General features: G+C 39.6%; 1 protein-coding gene across 4 annotated transcripts in view; it reads left to right on the top strand.

The window, feature by feature from the left end:
• LOC125465535 (collagen alpha-1(I) chain-like) overlaps positions 1-22,984 on the top strand; it is a 335,639-nt gene that overhangs the window by 269,935 nt on the left and 42,720 nt on the right. For all 4 annotated transcript variants that reach the window (XR_007250272.2, XM_048559169.2, XM_048559168.2 and 1 more), the window contains 8 exons: positions 2,905-2,958; positions 5,107-5,160; positions 5,647-5,691; positions 11,262-11,306; positions 13,733-13,840; positions 18,186-18,239; positions 18,443-18,496; positions 21,435-21,488. Coding sequence is in view for 3 of the 4 variants with exons in the window: in XM_048559169.2 (XP_048415126.1) it covers positions 2,905-2,958; positions 5,107-5,160; positions 5,647-5,691; positions 11,262-11,306; positions 13,733-13,840; positions 18,186-18,239; positions 18,443-18,496; positions 21,435-21,488 (468 nt within the window). In the remaining variant the exon portion in view is untranslated. The remainder of the gene's footprint in view (positions 1-2,904; positions 2,959-5,106; positions 5,161-5,646; positions 5,692-11,261; positions 11,307-13,732; positions 13,841-18,185; positions 18,240-18,442; positions 18,497-21,434; positions 21,489-22,984) is intronic.

Raw genomic sequence — 22,984 nt, 5'->3', positions numbered from 1 at the left:
TATATCCTTTAATGTAATTATGCAATAAACTACTACATCAGTAACAAAGGAGATGTTTTGAGATTGTTTCCTAATCACATTGTAAAGTGCTTCGCCAGTAGGACTTGTTATATTCTCAAACACATCAACCATGGGATTAATTTTGCCACTTTGATAGGCCACTTTTATATCCTATGGTATCGTATTGAACCAAAAATGATTGGGATGGGCATGCAGAACAACAGTCACTGATTAAAGATGAGCAGTTAGTCTTTGTTCATCCCCACCTGGTTTGCACATAATTGGTGTTTTGAAGGAGTGGCTGGGGAAACTATAGTGGGGATGGCCACTGTCCATTTTGTGGAGCTTAAGAGACAGAGCAATCCTGCTCCCTTCCACTGAGAAACCTGTAAGTTTTTGCTGTGATTTTTCAGTGCTGTAGATCAGCTTGATCCTGGCAGAAAATCCCTTCAAGGCCCCAGTTAAAATTAAATTGCAGTATGTCTGGTGTAATCAAACCCAAATTTGCATAAACTCACACAGCTTCCCTGCTGCTGTAGGCAAGCACCTCATCTACCTAGACAGCCTGCAGTTAGAATCAGAAATGATATGACAGAGTTGAGTTCTAAGTCAATAAATTACCCTCTTAAATGCCAATCTGCCTCTGCAGGGTGAATATTTGCTCACCTGTTTGTGTACAAATATAACATTGACCCGACGGCAGGGTCAATAGTAGAAAAATGTTTGACTGGCTGGACCTCTTGCTCTCTTCAAATACCACAATAGAATTTTTAACATCCACTCAGAGTGGAGGAGACGTCAGTTAAATTGTCCATTTAATGGGAGATATCTGCAAAGATATTGTACTCTTTCATTACTGCACTGGGATATCTGTCCAGATCATTGAAAGCTCTGATTCATCGCAGTGGAACTTCATTAGGTTATTTGACATGGCGATTTAATTTTGAGTTCTCAATCTTTCACATGTATAAATTTAACGTCAATAATGTTCCCACTATAATATCCTCTGATATACAGCTGATCCCCTCATTGTTTTCACAATACATACCTGATTTGATTTACAACAGGAGCAAGAGAGGTAATATGTACACATGATGACATATATTTCATGCTTGTGATCCTTACCAGATGTGGAACAACTGTATACCGCACATAAAATTATGACAAAGATATTATTTGTAAAACAGATAAATCATATTGAAATTGCTATTACAGCATTACAAGATGATTAGAGGATTAGATAGGGTGGACAGTGAGAGTCTTTTTCCAAGGATGATGACTTCAGCTTGTACGAGGGGGCATAGCTACAAATTTAGGGGTGATAGATTTAAGACAGATGTCAGAGGCAGGTTCCTTACTCAGAGAGTGTTAAGGGTGTGGAACACCCTGCCTCCCAATGTAGTTAACTCAGCCACATTAGGGGCATTTAAACAGTCCTTAGATAAGCAGATGGATGATGATGGGATAGTGTAGGGGGATGGGCTTAGATTAGTTCACAGGTCGGCACAACATCGGGGGCTGAAGGGCCTGTTCTGCGCTCTATTGTTCTATGTTCTATTTTCTATGTTCTATTAAATTGCTAAATGTCTTGTACATTGCATATTACGTCCCTAATGATGCATTATCAGGTTTATTCCAGCCAGGAGAATGAGTATACAGATTCAGCTGCACAGAGAGAAAATTAAGGAACCTTGAGGAAGATTAAAAGTCAGAAGAAGTTTTAAATGCCCCACAGTTGAGGCTGAAAATGACAAACAAAATGGGAGCTGGATAAATATTTGGTTCATCTTGGGTTTCAAGATTACAGGGATGATTTTTGATCGAGATGATGAATTACTTCATGGTCTGAAGCCATTTATAGGCTGCCAGTGTGCAAGTATTTATCAGAACAGAATTCCAGATTATGGTGGAAGTCTGTGAAAAGGTATTCTGAATTTTGATCTTTGGAAATTGGGACATTTTATGCAGGACTGTCTGTCATGGGGTTAAACGAGTGAGATAGGGTCCATGAGAGAGAGTCCATTATAGAAGAGATATGCATGTCAACAGAAGAAATAGTCTTTTCTCAACGCTACAAGACATGCAATAGTGATTCATTAAGGATCCTTTCACAGCACCTCCACCCTATAACCTAGAAGGTCAAGGATGGTGGATGTCATCTGCAACTTACCCTTCAGTTCATACTTCATACTGATGTATGTAAAGTTTACTGAAGTGCATTGTTGCCTCACTCTTGCTTGGTCAAAATTCTGGACTTCCTCCCCTAACACCCTGCTATGGGTGAACCTACACAAGGACTGCAGAGGTTCAGATGGTTCATCACCACACTGGGTTGGCCAATAAAGCCCAGAAACATGCCCACACCATGAATGAACACTTTTTAAAAGTCTGTGCTTGTTAACCTAAAAAGGTTCTGAAGTAAACCTGAAAAGGTTCTGAATTAAACCTTAAAAGATTCTGAAGTAAACCTCAAATTTTGACATACCCCAATTGAGTCTGGGAGATATGCAAAGATCATGTGCAAAACTCTAATTTGTATTTTCTTACCTGTATAGTTTATTTACATTTAGAAGTTTTCACTCCTTCGGTAAACCAGTGCCATAAAATCCACTTCTGAAATAACTAAGATTCTATGAGACATAAATATTTTATTTTGATGCATTCTCTAATTGAGCAGATTTGTTTATTCATTGCTTCCTGTAACTCTGGCTCTTGGAACTAGGACGTGTTGTTTTCAACTTCTGGTATAATACACTGGGTTTCTTTGTTTGGCATGATTGTGATGCGCAGTTTTAATTAGTTTGACGTTCATGGTTTCACTGGTCAATACTGAATGTTAATACACTTGTCTGCTATTATAGTCAGCGGAATTTGGTGTGATTGAAGTGTTCTTTGTTACCCTAGGGATTCCCTGGCCCTTTGGGTTTGCGAGGAAGGTCAGGATCAAGGGGAAGCAAGGTACGAAAGATTCTTCCTGTTTGTAAGGACATTTGCCACATATGTTATAGTTTAACAGTGGTCTACGATTTCAGTGGCAACGATTGAAAGTTTACTTCTTGAAAATAATTGTATCTCTCCTAACAATCTTCCGGTTGTCATTGGTGCTGACCGTTGTTTCCTTCATTCCTATGTGATTCCTTTGCCTTTATGTCTTTATTCTGTTCTCCATGCTAACTTTCTGCTTCCTCTGACTGTGAACTATAACCATGCACAGAGCTCCAATATCACTCATCCATAACATATGCTTCAATCTACCATTTGTCCTTCCTCTGAATAACCAAGGGTGTCTTAAATAGAAGATATCTGATGTATAAACCTACATTCCCCAGATTGCTCATAAACAATATATTGCATGCTGGCAGTAACTTATGTATTCTGTATCACACAGCTTTATTATCAATGCCTTGTTCCTGTGATACCCGGAAAGTTTCAATCTTTAGTCTAATTTTTCATAATCTGTCCCTTGACAGCTGTGCTGTGTTTTCAGGAAGCTGTGCTATTTTCTTTTATATTTGAATTCCCTATTTTTAACTTTGCATGCGTAATCTATTAATTTAAAAGCTTTTGTGTTAAAATTGAAGCATAATCCGTTTCATTGTTTGCTCCTGTTGTGCCTGCAATCAGGATTTTCGATTTCAACATCTGATAATGCAACATAAAACTCAATTAAGTTTCAAACAAAATAGAATTTCACTGCGCAGTATTTAAAGTGCAAGGAAGGAGATGGATTAGTTTCTTGTGTCTGAGATCTAAGAACAATATTTTTGATTTTGATTATTTTCACTGTATCAGTAGCACCACAGATTTTAATTTAAAAAAAAGTGAAGCATGTCTTCTCTCTGTCTTGCCTAGCATTAGGAGACAGCTTCTGCCTTTGGTTGGACTAGTAACTTTCTTACTGAAAGATGAACTCTCTGCTTTGAATAGTGTATTTCAGGGTAATAACTTTGCTGCATTTGTTGGAGTATTTTAAATTCATATAAACTTCTGGGCTCAGGTTCCTGCTTGGTTACACAAAATTAACCAAAGTAACATAGACAAAAAGCAAGAACTTTCACAGGTGGATTATGTTGGCAATGTTGGACACAAATCGAGTTTGCACACCTTTTTTATGCTAAACCTATTTTCAGCTATATTAATAAAACTGAAAATGGTTGCCACTGTTATACTGAAGTGGTTATGTTCTAAATTGAATGTTAGTGCTTTAAGAGCTATGGTGTTTTGAAAGATTTATATTCTAATGAGCCACAAACTAAGATGCGAACCATGTCACCAACTGCTATGTGTAATTCAACAAGAAGCAAGCCGCCTGAAAGTTGCATACGTAATTATCTGTGCCGTAGTTTGTGGCCTAAATTGTTAATAAATCTATTTGAGCTTTTTTAAGTAAACTGCATCCACATTACTCAATAACATAAGAAAACATGACAAACCCAATTGTGTTGATTTCTGGAAAATCTTGTGATTATGAAAGCTGCTACTAAGTTCCACTTTGCAAAACCGGGGTAGTTTTGAGCACAGTTACTGCCCATGCTCATGAAGGAGGAAGCTCTACTTCCTGATGCTGTAAGCGTGTCTGCAGTTTGCAGAGCAAAATCTTTTGAAGTTCCTTTCACATCTGTAGGTATGACTTTCAGTAGCCACTCGATTTACATCTGCAGCCATTTTTGGCTGTATCAGTCCTCTTTTATAAAATACACTTTGAAATTACAAGTCAAAAATTTTCTGAGGAGAAGTATAATTTATTACATGCAATGATGTTTTGATATAAGGTTCTTGACTAAAATGGATAAATAGTTTTATTCTTGTTTCAACATAATTTAACAAATGTTTATTCTTCTTGACAGTTTATCTGCTGCCCTTCCTCTAGATAGGGGAAACAAAGAAGTTAGAATTGCACTGAATTATGTTGGAGAATTGGTGGAACACTATCATGAGCAACAGTGAATAATAAAACTTTGTTTGTTGACAAATGTCAATGACAAACCTGATTTACATGCTGTCATGTGGTGCTTGCAATTAATTCTGTTTCAAGCAATTGTATAATTGTGCATCAGAATGTTATTCCCATTAATTTGTTATTAACTGTGCAATAATTAACTTTAGGGAGAACCAGGTAAAAGGGGACAACCGGGACATTCAGGAAAACCAGGTCTAAAAGTAAGTAAGACCATAACACAAAAACCTAACAAGTATTGAACAATATTGTTGATTGCAACATTTCATTTGAACTGTTACACTAAACAACTGAAATCTGTGCTAAAGGCTGTCACTCCCTGATATCTGTTAAAAATTAAAGTAGAGAATGGTGTGTTGGAGCATTATTGCACTCCTCTATAGCACAATAGAGATTGAAATTGGTATTTGACAGTGTTCAACTTGCCAAACTACTCAGTCCTGTGTTATTGAGGAAACATGTAAAGGCCCAGTGTCTCCCAACAGGAGAGAAATGGAAGATAAATGAGAAGTGAACAGTTTTGTAATAGTTAACAAAATGTACTGTAGGCTTCATATTCTGTCTGTTGCCCATTCTACTCCATAATATGAAATATGTATTTGAAGGAAATGACAGGAAACTTTGGATAGTTTTTTGAACAGGATCTAAGCTCTTGGAGCTAATTTTTTTCATATGGAACTATTTTTCAGGGTCCACGTGGCAAGCCTGGTGAGAGAGGGCCTCCTGGACCAACAGTAGGTTTACAGTTCCCTTCAATTACCAGAAATAGTGGTGTCCTTTTCATTGTATGACAAAAATGCTTTTGGTTTTCATGTTAGTGCACAAACTCCTTTTTCTTCTATTGATGTCAAATGAGTTTCATGAATTCTTTCAGTGTGTTATTGAGGTACACAAGTATGTTAAAGGATTTGTTGTCATAGAGATGGTTAGAATTTTAAGTCTCAGCTCAGTTGTCCTGTAATGAATTGCCACCCTTATCTGAATTAAACCAACCGCTTCTTTTGTCAAGATGAGAGAGACCTGGAGTATATGTGCATGCATCATTATGGCACAACAGATAAACAGAGCTATTAATAAGGCACACAATATTCAAGGCTTTATTAAAAGAGACTTTTATGTGATACCGGTTAGACCTCAGCTGAAGCAGTGTGTACAGTTGTGGAGAGCCTGTTTTGGAGAGATGCAAACACATCAGAGGGATATTAGTATGAGACACTTCAGTTACAAAGAAGTTAGAAGTCTTTTATTTGGAGAGCAGAACGCAGAGGAGAGATTTGATCAATGTTTTCAAAATTATGACAGTTATGGACTGAATAGAGAGGGAGAAACTGATCTGAATTGCAAATGGGTTGAGACCAAGAGAACACAATTTTAAAGTGCTTTGCAAAAGAAGCAAAAGCGAGGTGAGAAAAATGTTTTTCACTTGGCGAGTAGTTGGGGTATGAAAACGCACCCTGGAAGTATGATAGAGGCTGGTTCAAGTGAGGCATTCAAGAGAGTGTTCGATAATTATTTAAGTGGAAACACATTCAGGGTTACAGGGAGAAGGCAGGACATTGACAATAACTCAAAGACTCAGAGAGCCGCTGCAGACACAATGGGCCAAATGGCTTCCTTCTACACTGTAATAATTTAGTGATTCGGTTATTTTGCTGGCGGCCATTGATCTGCCTTTGTTTAATCAAACCTCACCTATATTCAATGAAACAAACTGCTTTGATGATTGTGGTCACGTCTCAGCAAAGTACTTCTTCCTGGCTGGAGGAAACAGAGAATAGATTTTCTCATCAACCTATTCAGAAATGTTACAGCAGATTTCTGGAGCTAGTGGGACTCAAACACCTTTCTCAGAAATGGGGAAAATTAACCAATTGTATCATTGTTTTTTACTAAATTAGATGCACACAGTAGTTAACAAATACCCCTGGACTGCCAGTCAAACACTTTGTAAACACTTTGTCATGCTATTCAGGTTCTTTGCTTCTCATAACAAAGTGTGAAGCTGGATGAACACAGCAGGCCAAGCAGCATCTCAGGAGCACAAAAGCTGACGTTTCGGGCCTAGCCCCAGAAACACTTCAATGTGCAATATTATTGGTGGACGCAGTGGCTCACTGGTTGGCACTGCTGCCTTGCAGTCCCAAGGACCCAGGTTCAGTTACGGCCTCGGGTGACTGTGTGGAGTTTGCACATTCTCCCCGTGTCTGTGCGGGTTCCCTCTGGGTGCTCCAGTTTCCACCCACAGTCCAAAGATGTGCAGGCTAGGTGGATTGGCCATGGGAAATGCAGGGTTGCCGGGAGAGGGTAGAGGGGTGAGTTTGGGTGGGATGTTGTTTGTAGAGTTGGTGTGGGCTTATTGGACTGAATGGCCTGCTTCCACACTGTATGGATTCTATGATTCAATTGTAAATCCTTGAAGGGAAGAAAGGAGTAATTTATCATATCGATGACATATCTATAAATGGCCCTACAAAGCAGAAGCATGAGCATGCATGACATTCATGAAGTTTGAAAGTACAGCAAAATGTAGGCCTGAAGCTGAATAAAAAGTGTTCATTTGCAAGGACAATAGTTACTTTCTTGGGCTATATTATTGAATATGTGGTAGATGTTGAGAAAACAAAGGAGATAGCAACTTTCCATTAGCAAAAAGTGTCACTGATGTTTGACAGTTTCTAAGAGTCATTGACCAGGCAGAGGAATTTGTTTTAAATTTGGTGATGGTTACACAACCCCAATGGGATCTTTTGTTGGTGGGATCTTTTGTGAACAGGTCAAATGTGGCTTTGGATACTAAGCAGACCATTGCATTTTGGAAGGTGAAAGCAAAATTCCTTTCTTCAGGTGTAACCGTAGAACCCTTACAGTGTGGAAACAGGCCATTCAGCCCATCAAGTCCACACCAGCCCTCCCAAGAGCATGTCATCCAGACCCACCCCTTTACCCTATCCTATGACCTCGCATTTCATCATGGCTGATTTACCTAGCCCGCACATTCCTGAACACTGTAGGAAACTTAGCATGGCCAGTCGGCCCTAAGCTGCGCATCTTTGGACTGTGGGAGGAAACTCAGCAGATACAGGGAAAACGTGCAAACTCCACACAGACAGTCACCCGAGGCTGGAATTGAACCCGGGTCCCTGGTGTTGTGAGGCAGCAGTGCTAACCTCTGAGCCACCGTGCCACCCTTGATAATAGAAACAATGGTAAACAGAATGAGTGGCAAAGGACAGAGAACATGATGTAGAGGGTGATGAGGCACAGAAGGGACATGTTGATATAACGTCAATATGGCTAGAGAGCGGAGATAAAAATGGAATTGTTACCCACACAGTTTGCATAAGACATTGCTTGACTGTAGGAGGGTACTAGCATATTGAGATCCCAGGTTGCCACATAGTGGTAGCCACACATGCACCTTATGCAGGACTGAGCAAATTACTCAGCCAGGTTCTTCAGGTGTAACCATAGAACCCTTACAGCACGGAAACAGGCCATTCAGCCCATCAAGTCCACACCAGCCCTCCCAAGAGCATATCACCCAGATGCACCCCTTAACTCTATCCCTGTGACCTTGCATTTCCCTGAGTTAATAGGTAGAAGCCAGTCTACTTCACCTCCAGGGTACTAACTGAAACAGAACTATACAATACTAAAAGAGGTTTTAGCAATAGCTACAGAGATGTGAACATATCTCAGATTACCTAATGGTTTGTAGTTTCAAATTGAGACAGACCTCAAACCATTGGTTAACTGTTAAATTCCAAGGGGTTAGTTAAAATATCTATCAAAATCCAGAGATTTGGATTCAAATAAAAGAAAAATACTGCAGATACTGGAGATCTAAACTATAAACAGATGGACAAACTCTGCAGGTCAGGCTGCATTTATGAAGAGAGAAACAGAATTCGCATTTCAAATTTGACATGACTCTTCTGCCAAGCCAGCTGAGTTTCTCCAGCACTTTTTGTTAAAATATAAGCTTTAGGCTCAGGTTGATGTGTCTGTACAACACTCTGCAACACCAGGAAAGTGCAGGTCACAGCTAATGCATCATCTGGAGTTGCAGTGGATAAACCTGAAAAAGCTGAAGCTTGAGTCCTTATTGAAGAGGTAGAAACATGTTTCTCAATTGTCATTAATTTTAAATCAACTTTTTTATTGAAGTGGTTGCAGGGAATTCAAGATCACATCACTGCCTTGGAATGTATTTGCATCAGCAAGTTCTGTCTCTTTGGTTGTCAAGAAGATGATCTTTCGGTTTTTAAGTACAAGCTTTTTATACCAAAACCTAGGATGGGGGAATTTCTTTGTCAAATTCACAGAGGTCACTTGGGAATATACAAGTGTAGAGCTTGTGTGGATCCTGTGCACTGCTGGCTATATTGTGGCTAGATATTTCAAAAGAAGTAAAAGATTTCATAGCATCCTGCATACATGTGTAAATGTTAGTCAAACCCAATGAAGTCCGTATATACAAGCAGATCTCGGCAAAGGGTGAGAGCAGATCTACGTCACTTTCAGGCTAAAACATACTTGATTGTGGTAGGTCAGGCTTCACCTGACAAAGGAGCAGTGCTCTGAAAGCTTGTGATTTCAAATAAACCTGTTGGACTATAGCCTGGTGTTGTGTGAGATCTGACTTTCTCCACCTCAGTCCAACACCAGCACCTCCACACCTTCATCATAGTAAATTACATTTCCTAGTGGATAGAAGTTACTGGACTTCACACTACCATAGCTGAGACAGTGATAAAAGCACTGAAGAGAATCTTTTTCCCACAGGAGTTCCCAGACAAGATTGCTTCAGGTAATGATCTACAGTTAAAAACTGGAGGCATTAAGATATTAACAGCAGAATCAGGAATCAATCCGGTCACCAGTTCTTGTCTTTGTTCACAGGCCAACAGAGAAGCCAAGAGAGTGGTAAAAACCTGAATTTGTTAATGATCAAAATCAGTGATAGTGATCGTGATGTATTGAATCACAAATCAACAGGTGTTGAGAAATAGATATTTACCAGCAAAATTACTAATGGGCAGAAGATTGAAAACAGAAATTCCCTTACTACAAAATACGATCAAACCAAATATCAGATCTCAGTACTACAAGAAAAAAGAAGTGATGTGATTCCAGGCACAAAGTGAAGACTTCATGAGCTTTGGCAACAGGCCAGAAACTTTGGATCAGCCAGAGGAAGTTGAAAGATACTGTCTTTGGTGATGTTAAACTTGTTGGAGTTGATGGCAGTGATAGGTTGATGATGATACTGTTACTAGTTTAAATAAGTTGTTGATATGATGTTAATGTAAAAGTTGAGAAAAATTTGGCAGGGAATGGAGTATAATGAGAATGTTTATATGAATGTGATGATGTTTATGCTGATCTAACATCAGCAGCCACGTGCTGTTGAGACTCTGAGAAGAAATAACCGAATAACAAAATAATTGTGCTAGAGAGCTATAGTGCAAAGATTATGTTCTGTTCAACAGTATGTAAATGAAAGAGTTTATTGGAATTCGAGAGAGCCAGACAATAATCAGGCTTAGACAAGGCAGAGTCAGAGACTTGGCATGCTCAGGGTAGGGACACGATAAATTAAGATACCAGCCTCCAGCAAGATTAAGATCGAGTCTTAATGCCCAACCCTCAAGTGAGGCAGAATCTACATGGACCAATCAATTAAGAATTACATATATGGTGGTAGATCATTCCATGGTATCATGTTAAAACACATCATTCTTGTACTAACAAATATCCAATATTTGTAGTTCGAAGTGCCAATATAATAAATGACCTGAAAGTAAGTACACCTCTGTTGACTTCATCAGTGTCATACACTATTGGTTGAATGCAATTTTACCTGTACCCTGGCATCTTTTAAATATTTTCCTATTTATCACATTTTTGTTCCTTCTGTGCTTTGAATAGCACTTTGGCTGGGATGACAGGCAAGTTACCAGCCCCCTTTCCATGCTCCGATCATCTATCCATTACTAATGAAAGGGTAATATGGGTGATTAGCAGAGACTTTTCCTTTGTTGTCCCTCCTCTTGCCTTTAAGGTGTTTCACCTTCACATTTTCATTTTAAGAAAGAACCTTGAATAGCTATTTTCTGCAAATTCCTCTTCCACCATTCTGTAACACTCTTCAGCATCTCGAATAACATATCACCTCAGAAGCAACATGTATTTTATTTTGCAGGAAATCAAATTGTCAGATAACGTGAGACGTTTTTTGTTTATTCTTTTTTTGTTGAAAATGATATTGTTCTATTTTCAAAAAATTTCTTTGCATTTTTAGGGCAGAATGGGAGATCCAGGCCCTAAAGGATTAAAAGGGCTTCCTGTAAGTCATCTCCATGTAATTTGCAATTACCAAGTGAATATATAATTAATATTAGTATCTTACACTAGCCTGTGTCTCCATTATCTGTTAAAGTAAAACCAACTCCATAGTAAAGGAGTCTGCACTATTTCATTCGAAATAGCATTTTATTGTTGTCATCAAAACTCTGAAGTGCTCCCTATTCAACAACTATTTGAAATGCAGATGCTGGAATTATTTAGACAAACATAGTGGCCAATCTGAAACCAGCAGAGGGCCACATATTAACAGTGAGGCAAATAAACACAAGATCTGCTTTGTTTGACATTGGCAAGGCTGCTCTTAAAATAGCATCATGGAATCTTTGAACTTGAGTTACCAGAGAGGTGCTGCCTTAATTATATCTCATGCAAATGATCTATAATCATTTATGTTTTTAGACCATGCACATAAGCCCTTAACTAGGATTTGAATCCAACCTGTCTCACCCAGAGATGGCAGTGCTGCAGCTAAGTATGAAATGCACTTAATGGGCATTTCTGTCATTTCATTGTTATGTTTGTCACTTGAACACTGCACAATATAGATCTGCCTGGACACAGACAACAGTAGGAGAGGCAGTGGTGTACAGGTAATGTCACTGAAGTAGCAGTCCAGAATCATAAGCAGACATAACAAAGTGCAGATCTGGATGAAAACAGCAGGCCAAGCAGCATCAGAGGAGCAGGAAGGCTGACATTTTGGGCCTAGACCCTTCTACAAAATCATAAGCAGTATTCTTGGGTCATGGATTCAAATCGCACCATGGCAGATGATGAGATTTGAATATCACAAAAATCTAGAATAAAGAGTTCACCTAATTTCAAAATATAACCACTGTCATTTGTCATAAAAAACAATCTGGCTCATTAATGCCCTTTAGAGAAGGCAAATCTGCCATACTTATCTGGTCTGAACCCACAGCAATGTGGCTGACTCTTCTGGGCAGTTAGGGGAGGACAATAAATCCTAGCCTAGACAGTGATGCTGACATCCTGTGAATGAATAAAGAAAAATCCACAAATATCTAAAGTATAGGAAATAAGATGGCAACTGGAAAATAAATCTTTGAACACAGGCACTTATGCTTGCAGTACACTTATACTTATGAACTTGTGCTTGGCTAGTTTTGTCATAGCTGTTATGTCATGATAAAATAATACACCAGTAGTCCTGTGAATTGCTAACAGCAGCATTTTACAAGCATCTTTGTTGGCAGACATAATGCTTTGCTGTTATGCAAAGAACGTTGTTTAACATCCATTCGTGGATGAGAGAATCGAAATTCAGCTCAAAAATCTGGAAAGCAAATAATGGTCATCAAGACCATGAAGCTGCCAGATTGCCAATGGATGATTGCAACAGAAGGCTCTGTGAGGGGAGATTTAATTGAGGTGCACAAATTTTGAGGAACCAAGATAGAGTTCCTCGGAATTACCTATTTCCCTTAGCAAAGAACTCAAAAAGAAGGTGCCACAGATCTAAAAATAGTCGATAGAAAGAGCTGATGATTAATTATTCCACCAAAGATGGTACTGGGAGTCAGAAATTCCTTGCCTGAGGGGGTGATGGAGGCAACATCTCTATGAATTTGCAAAATATTTCAAAATGCATTTGAAGTGCCGTAACCTTGAGACTATAGTCAGAGTTGAAAAGTGGGATTAGAAGTAGGGAGGTGATGGCCTAGCCGTATTATCACTGGACTGCTGATCCAGAGACCCAGATAATGTCGTGGAAACCTGGATTTGAATCATGCTGCAGCAGATGGTAGAATCTGAATTCAGTTGAAAATATATCTGGAATTAAGAGTCGAATGATGTCCATGAACCCATTGCTGAGTGTCAGAAAAACCCAACTATTTAACTAATGTCCTTTAGGGAAGGAAACTACCATCCTTACCCTGTCTGGCCTACATGTGATTTCAGACCCACAGCAATGTGATTGACTCTTAACTACTCTCTGGGCAATTAGGGATGGTCAATAAACGCTGCCTTAGCCAGCAACACCCTCATCCTGTAAATACATTTTTTTTAAAAGTGGTTTTTCTTCCGTCAGCACAGAAATCAAAGTAATGTGAAGTTTTGTATTCTATACCAAAAGAAAGTTCTTGCCTGATTCACTAATTCTCTTAAAGGAAAGGAACCTGCTGTACAGACATGATTTAGTCGTTTTGATTCAGATCACATAATACATGTTGACCCTTTGGTGCACCACTTTCTCAAGACCGAGCTATGTCATCATTCTTATAGGGGTGGACATCTATGAATGCCCATTTTCCAAAAATTAATTAAAGAGGAATACCACACACATCACTTTCTATTTATGGGGTCTGTCTTGAGAGGCCCAGACTATACTTTAAACAAGTGTGATGTTCTGTAATATATCTAACCCTCTTATATCACCCTCAGGGTCAACCTGGAAACCCAGGGAGAGATGGTGCTTTTGGCAAGGTGGGACCCCCAGGTGACCAAGGACCCCCTGGAGCAACAGGCCTCAGTGGAAGCCATGGATATAAAGTATGTTTTAGAATAGAACAATAATTTGTTTAGTTAAAGATATTTAAAATAAATTAAATCATTCCAATAGACTGTTTGCAGTTGCATGCTTTTGCAAATGGCCTCAAACAGGAATTATCAATTTTTAAAATCTTGAATGTTGCTGTCACTGAGACTTGTGTCAGGCAATATACTGTTAGCTAAACATATTTTACATTTATTTTTCTAGTAATCTACTTGATTTTCTCCATACAGTTTTTATTGTACCTGTTTTACAAAAGTGCTATCCTGTTAAATTGTACAAGATGAATACCTATAATGAAATGCACTGACAATGAAGTGGTATTTCTGAGGTTATTATTGCTGCCTGTTTTGGTCAAGCATTTTGAAAGAATTTGGTAACTGGTCCATGAATGTCATTTCCAGAGTGACATTCTGTTACTTGAACAGTATTGGACATTAACTCAGTGGTTGCAGTCATGGATTGTATTTGAGAATCTATGTATTTACAAAAATGAAGGCTTTCAATTCCTTTCATCAGTTTTTTTTAATGTATGGACTCTTGCTATCCTTGTTGTACATTACTGTGAAATTAGTGTAAATTGTAATTTAAAACCAGGAGCGGAATTAATTATAAACTATCCTTAAAGTCAAAAAGTGACCCTATAAGAAATATTTTAAAGGGAAGAGTTTTTTTCATACAAATTTGGCATCTAAGATTATTGTCTGTCATCAGCTGAAAAGTAAGATCTTCTTTACTCAGTAACACACTGTGGAGCAATACAGGTAATACAGTTGAGATTATTCCAATATCATTTTGAGTAGTACATGAATGTCTTGGTGAGAAAAGAAATCTTCATCCCATCAGTATGGACTGGACAACATCAGGTCACAGTGACCAACTTGTCTCTTTCCCTCCTTCAATATTTAGATTAGATTACCTACAGGGTGGAAACAGGCCCTTTGGCCCACACCACCACTTGAAGCATCCCACCCAGACCCATCCCCCTATAACCCACGCACCCCTGAACACTACGGGAAATTTAGCATGGCCAATCCACCTAGCCTGCACATCTTTGGGCTGTGGGAGGAAACCGGAGCACCCGGAGGAAACCCACGCAGATATGGGGCGAATGTGCAAATTACACACAGACAGTCACCTGAGGCTGGAATCGAACCCGGGTCCCTGGCACTGTGAGGCTGCAGTGCTAACCACTGAGCCGCCGTGCCGCAATAAGACTATTGGAAAAAGTTATTATTCTCATGACAGACCTGAATGGTGATGGACAATTGAACAACAGGAGGATTCACAATTAACCCCATCTTCAATGAGGGCAGAGCACGGCACATCAGTGCTAAAGATAAGGCCGAAGCATTCGCAGCAATCTTCAGCCAGAAATGACCAATGGATGATCCATCTCAGTCTCCTCCAGTGGATCCCAGCATTAGAGACACTAGTCTTAAGACAACTCAGTTCACTCCACATGATATCAAGGAACAATTGGAGGCACTGGATACTGCAAAGACTATGGTCCTTGACAATATTCTGGCAATAGTATTCAGGACTTGTGCTCCAGAACTTGCCACTACCCTAGCCAAGCTGTCCATTGGCATCAACCTAACAATGTGGAAAATTGCCCAGTTATGTTCCTGTATATAAGGAACAGGACAAATCCAATCCAGCCCAGTATTGCCCCATCTATTGATTTCAGTCATCAGTAAACTGATGGAAAGTGTGATCAACAGCAAGCAGCACCTGCTCAGCAATAACATAGAACAGTATAGCACAGGAACAGGCCCTTCAGCCCACGATGTTGTGCTGAACATGACGCTAATCCTTTCTGCGGGCCCTTCATCCGTATTCCTCCATTCCTTGCATATCCATGTGTTTATCTAAATGTCCCTTAAATGCCCTATCGTACCTTGTGTAAACACACCTTCAATGTCTGGCTCTTTCACATATAAACTCTTCATTGATTTAGGGGCTGCAGCACATCTCCATGAGGAGAATTCTAAAGCCATTCAATTCATTTCAAATGGAAACACCGAACTGAAATACAAACTGTTATTATAGAACAATAAGCATTCCAAAATAAGGTCACTTGTGAAAGGCACGCACTGAGCTCCAGGGTGGTTCAAAATCCTTATCCTATCCAGGAATTGGACCTCAGCACTGTCAATTTTAAAGTGCTTTCGAACTTCTAATTATCTTGAGAACGGATGAGAAAGAAGATCGTGTCTGAGGTTATGTTCAGGTGATTGAGTTAGATTAGGTTGATTAAATTCTCAGATAAGCTTTTTACAATGAGTGGTTTGTAACTTGGCCTGGGTTATATGCTTCATTTATTATAGCTGCAATGGGAGAGCTCCATCACTTCTCCTTTCGAAACTTTTGGACTTTGTTTTTAAATGAAGAAGACCCTAATGCTGGCGACCACACGGTGAGGTACAGACTCAGTATTAACTGCACTGGCAGTGCGTTAGACGGGGCTCTGGATTTGTTTTGAAAGCGCATGCAACACCGTGCAATGAAGGAGCCCTGCAGCACTGCAGGCTATTGTAATCAAATCACCACAACTGATGACCAGGCACCATGACCTTCAGAGCAGCTCTTTATAAAAGACAAGCTGTCGCTTTCACTGGTAGTTTCTTCCAGTGACAAGCTGTCTGTTCTCGATGATGAGAGATAGTAGGAACTGCAGATGCCGGAGAATCAGAGATAACAAGGCGTAGAGCCGGATGAACACAGCAGGCCGAGCAGCACCAGAGGATCAGGGAGGCCGACGCCTCGGGCCTAGACCCTTCTGTTCACCTTGAATATTCACCGTACCGACGGAGTCAGCATGTTCAGTGACGCCCAGTTTGGGTTCAACCCAGGACCATTAAGCTCCTTATCTCATTACAGCCTTGGTTCAAACATGGACTAAAAGCTGAATTCCATAGGGGCAGTGAGAGTGGCAGCCCTTGACATTAAAGCCACCAAATATAGCATCAAGGAGCCCTATTAAAACTGGAATCAATGGGAATCAGAGGTGAACTCTCTGGTGTTTGGAGCCTTTCTTAGCACCTAAGAAGATGGTTGAGGTTGTTGGAGGTCAGTCATCTCAGCTCCAGGACATTTCTGCAGCAGTTCCTCAGGGTAGTGTCCTAAACCCAACCATCTTCAGCTGCTTTGTAAATGATCTCCCTCTATCATAAGGTAACAAGTGGGGATGTTTGCCTATGATTACATAATGTTCAGCACCATTCACAACTCCTCAGATATGAAGCAACCCAAGCTCAAATACAACAGGATCTGGACAATACCGAGGCTTGGACTGACAAGTGGCAAGTAACACTCATGCCACACAAATACCAGGTAATGACCATGTCCAAAAAGAGACAATCTAACCACCACTCCTTTTACATTCTATAGTATTACCATCACTGAATCCCCACTATCTCCATCCTGGACATTACCACTGACAAGAAACTCAACTGGACTCGCTATATAAAAGCAGTGGCTACAAGAACAGGTCAGAGGCTGGGAATGCTGCAGCAAATAACTCACTTCCTGGCTCCCCAAAGTCTGCCTACTATCTACGAGGTGCAAGTCAGGTATATGATGGAATACTGCCCACTTGCCTGGATGAGTGCAGCTCCAACAACACTCAGCAAGCTTGACACCATCCAGGACAAAGCAGCCTGTTTGAATGGCATGACATCCATAAGCATCCATGCCCTCCACCACCAATGCTCTAGCAGCAGTGTGTACTATCTGCATGATGACCTGCAGAAATTCAGCCAAGATTTTCAGACAGTACCTTCCGAACCTGCTGCCAATTCCATCCAGAAGGACAAATGTGACAGATACATGGGAACACCACCACCTTTGAGTTTCCCTCCAAACCATCACCATCCTCACTTGGAAATATATCACTGCCATTCCTTCACTGTCACTGAGACAAAGTGCTTGAATTAACAGCATTGTGGGTGAACCTACAGCACGAGGACTGCTGTATTTCAAGATGGCAGCTCACCATCGCTTCTCAAGGGCAATTAGGGACGGGCAATAAATCCTGACCTGCCAGCAACTCACAAGTACCAGAAGAGAATTAAAAAAATCACAATTAGTGAAGGATGTAACCAGAGTCAATCTTCACTCAATTTAGGTTTATTCAAAATGTGAAACATTACAGGTTTATACTTCCTAACTCTAGCACACTGCAGTGTTAATAAGTGCCAAGTACTCAATTTTGCTTATGTGCTGAAATCTGCTCAAGTAACAACATAATCAATGCCCTCTAAATTCAAACACAGTAGTTAAAGACAATTAATATAGAACTAACAAATTGTGTTCTACAATTGACTTTTCTTACTTTCTCAGGGAAGAGAAGGCACTTTTGGACCAGAAGGATCTCTTGGACAAAAGGGGGAGATGGTAAGACTTTCATACTGAAGTGTGCAGCAGTTTCTGAAAATATGCATTTATACTTTAGCCATGCTTTGCTTGGATTTAAAGGACCTGCAACATTTTAACAATTAATGTTCTTCTTGTACAATGCCAGTTGAAAACAGTCCAAGTGTCTTTATTGATTACATTTGATTTGGAAACAATTTTCTTCCCGATGATTTTAAATTTAGGGTGAAATGGGCCCAATGGGAGACACTGGTATAGCAGGACTGGATGGGGAGCAGGTAATTATTACTTTTTAATTGAATTTCTAATTGCAAAATAAACAGAAGGTGTGTGATAAAATAAATACTTAGATATGAATTATGAAATGATTATGCACACGTAAAATATACAAATGTTCAGCTTTGTATGGCACAGTTGAAGCCAGTCAAAGCCAGAGGACATTTATGGCACAAATGTGTTATTTATTAGAACCAGGGGACAATAATGGCACATTGCAATATGCCGGTTTCACATGTAAACAATACAAGTAATCTAGTTTATCCAGCAGTTTCCCAAAAGGTAAATTCACATCCTGGAATGAAGCAGTCTCTTCGTAGAAGCAGCAAGTCCCTCAAAAGAGTCAAATCAAAAGGGAATGATGAATCCTCCCAATGTTTGTGGCTACTACCAAGGGATCTCCTCCATAGACTGTGAATGACCTCCATGATTAACTATGTGGCTTATCCTGCAATGGGGCCCCAGACCTTTCACAAGTGACTGTGCACTTTCCTCCCTATGTATCATGACAGTGCCCTCACACCTTTTTGGTTTCCCTAATATCACTCATTATGTGAGGAGACAGTATGATAGTGGTAAGTCATGGGGCTAGAAATATAGATGCCAATAGTAATGTTCTGACGATATTGGTTCAAAATTCAACATGTCACCTGTTAAAATGTAAATTCACCTAGTAGAATCTGGAATTAAAAGTCAGTTTCAGCACTATCATTGGTTGTCTGCCATCTGGAGTGGCAATGTAGGTATAATGAAGCATTGGGTGAAATCAGTTTGTGTGGAAATAAGGAATAACAAGGGGAAAGAAATCATCGATGGAAGTCGTCAATAAGCCCCCAAAGAGTCGCCTCACTGTAGGACAAAGAACAGATCAGGAAATAAGGATGGAAGTGTGAGAGAAGATCAGTACAATTGTCATGGATGATTTTAAGCTGCGTTTTGACTGGAAAGATCCGGTGCCCAAGGACTACATGGAAGACAAATTTGTAGAGTACATAGGGATTGATTCTTAGAGCAGCACAGTACACAACCTAACTGGGAGCAGGCTTTTTTAGATCTAGGAATGTGTAATTAGCTGGAACTAATAAGAGATCTCATAGTTAAGAGTCCTCAATGGATTAGTGATCACAACATAGTAGAATGTCGGTCTGAGGGAGAACAACTCAGGTCTCACAACTTAAATTAGGGTAATTACAGAGCCATGAAGAGAGATTTATCCAAAGCCAGCTGGAAAAATAGACTAAAGGAAGGTCATTAGATGAACAGTAGCAGAAAATTAAGCAGATATTTAAAAATGCACAGCAAACGTTCCAGTCAAAAAGAACTGAATGAGAAGGGTGAGCCATCCATGGTTAACAAAGATAACCAAGGAGAGTATCTGGAAGGGGAACTCAACTGTATAGTGACACTATAGCCCAAACATGCTTTAAATGTCCTTAACCATATATTCAAAGAGAAGTCTGACTAATTTATATCATAAATTTTGAATTTACTCTTATCATTAATTTGTTTTTTCACAATGTATTTAATATTTTTGGGGCTACTGCATGTTCTACATTGGTAAGAGAACATGGCAAGAAGCATTGAGTGCCTTAGAGCTTTAAGAGGCTAGAGTAAAAAGTTGACAGATAGCAAATAGAGAAAGAGAAGGTGAAGAGGCAATAGCAAGGAGACAAGTTAACAGTGAATAGAGTCATTGAGCTGTGCAGTATAGGAACAGACCCTTCGGTCCAACTTATCCATGCATACCAGATATCCTAAATTAATCGAGTCCCATTTGCTAGCATTTGGTCCGTATCGCTCCAAACCCCTCCTATTCACATACCCATCCAGATGCCTTTTAAATGTTGTACCTGTATGACAGAACGTAACAAGAGCCAGCCCACAGACAAGAGATGAAGGACTAATGGCTTGTAGATGATTCCCCCATTCCCCACAAAGCCAGAATAACTACCCCGCAACCATAATGCTTTGTGGGAGGCCTGAACAAGCAGCTGGTGGGACCTTCTCTCATCAGTGGTTGGGGATTTTATCGCTGGAATCTAAGCTACTGGAAGTATTAACAAACATTGAGGAAATGGGTGTAAGTGTCGATGTAGATTTTGATTCTGAGAATTTTCATGGCTGCTGAAAATGTACAGAAAGATAAGTACACATCATATCGTAAAAATTGGAAGTCCCATAAATCTGGGGTCAAGTCAAGGAAATTAAACAAAGTCAATTAAAACAAATATACAGTGAAAGGAATATTTTTGTCAAACAATGTTTTTACGTAAAATGATTTTATATTAATTTAGGTATATCTTTCATATTTGTTGAAAGATATATTTGTGGGATTTAATTAGTTAATTAAAACAATCGCAGATAAGAATATAATCAAAGAAATTGTGGAATGAAATCTCTTGGATATTCAATCCAAATATTCAGGGCAAATAGCTCAGTGCATTACTTCATAAGATTGTTTTCTTGATCATAGTTTTAAATGTCACTTTTAACTTTCATCGCTTTATTTCCCAGATGTAAGGCAGGGAGCTCAGCTAGTAAATTATTATTTGCCCCTAGATTAATTAATCATACATAGCACCTCAAACGCCCTCCTTTGTTAGATATAAGGTGGTGATATAAGATGAAAACTGTCAGTGTGTAATCATGAAGTATACTCTTTTTGCACATAAATTTAAATAGCTTGTTAGCAAGACCACATGATACATTTCAGCCGAGGAATGCAATATGTGGTGAAAAGATTGTGCAGAAGAACCTTTGAAAACCCACTGTGCCACCAAGTAGAGATTTTCAAACCTGCAGGAGACATCACAGGCAAAGCATTTCTCCATATGCAGCCTAGAACTTGAATCATTTGCAGATTCTGTTTTGAGTTTCTAATATGGCACATACATTCACAGAAGTTATTATAGCAATATTGTCATTATTTCTCTGTGACAGGGTGCACCTGGACGTGTAGGTGAAGGAGGCCCTGCAGGAAGGAAGGGAGAACAGGTCAGGATTTGAATGTATAATTGTTGAGCATAATTTTTCTGCTTCATTGACAATTCTGAATATTATTTTCACATCTCCAAACCTTTCCCTTGGATTATAATGAGAAAAGAAGAGAGTTTTCAAAGGTCATAATGTGAATGAATACAACTTCCACGGCTGCCATCGTCAGTGTAGAATGGTGAGAGATATCTAGCTCCCACAACCGATCAGATAAGGGTATTCCCCATCGTCAGTGTAGAATGGTGAGAGATATCTAGCTCCCGCAACCGATCAGATAAGGGTATTCCCCATCGTCAGTGTAGAATGGTGAGAGATATCTAGCTCCCGCAACCGATCAGATAAGGGTATTCCCCATCGGACGTCACCCAAAATTCAGAGCTGGAGCTCTCATGTTCATTTACCAAGGCAGGCTCAAGCAGGTTTCACCTCCCAACTCCTATTTGGAAATGTGACCTCTCAACCAACAATTTACTCCTGAAAATTTTGGCTATGTAATCTGGAGAATGAATTTGTTTTCTTTAGAGTTTTTTGATATTGCCAGCAGTATTATCCCGTTGTTTTTCCAGTAGTCAATCAAGATCAAGGTGACTATGTGGGAATTTCCATGAAATGTTTTCCCCTTTCTTAGTTTTTCCACAGACGTAATGTAAACCTATAGTTACATGTTAATGAGAGTCAGTACTTCACATCAGAAGGATGCATTGGCCACTCAGTTCACTCCAGTTCCTAAGCACAGTAAGCCTTTTCATTCCCTTGTACTCTGCAGCTGGTGCCATGCAAATAGGTCAATTTATTGTTGCTGCGATTTAATAACATTAATCATTGATTGTTGATCACGAATTTATGCTGTTAACATTCTATGATAACCTCTCTATCACATGTATTTATTAATATTTTGATCAATATCAAGGCTCATTGTTGCTTTCAAAATAAAACAATCCTGGTCTGGATGCTGACTATTTAGTTGGCTTTGCAGAATGTGTCTCCTTTAGACAGAGGTCTTTATACATATCCTTACTCAATCCGTTCATCGGTGTTATGCTCTGGAATGGGCAGGACTTGAACCTAAAGATACTCTGCCACAGTGAAGCTGAGATCAGACACCATCTTTGCAGCATCACCTGGCAGCATCAGTGGAGAGAAAACAGAGTTAACATTTTAGATCCAGTGACCATTCTTCAGAACTGACAGTAGCTAGGAAAAGGCGGTATATATGTGCTGAAGGCAGGGCCTGGGGAGAGAGTAAAAGAGTACGAGATTTGATTTATTATTGTCACATGCACTGAGATACAGTGAGAGTATTGTTTTGCGTGCTATCCAGGCAAATCATACCTTAACGTAAGTACACCAGGATAATAGAACAGACTGCAGAATATAGTGTTACAGCTACAGAGAAGATGCAGAGAAAAATCACCTGTAATATATGAGAAGTCAGTCCAAAGGTCTGTTAGCAGCAGGGGAGAGAAAAAAGCAAATAGGCAGCTAAGGAGATGGAT

Source organism: Stegostoma tigrinum, chromosome 29, assembly GCF_030684315.1.
Source record: "Stegostoma tigrinum isolate sSteTig4 chromosome 29, sSteTig4.hap1, whole genome shotgun sequence".
In the NCBI taxonomy this organism is placed as follows: Eukaryota; Metazoa; Chordata; class Chondrichthyes; order Orectolobiformes; family Stegostomatidae; genus Stegostoma; species Stegostoma tigrinum.
The sequence above is the reverse complement of the archived record's forward strand: the minus strand, read 5'-3'. Positions and strand labels throughout refer to the sequence as shown.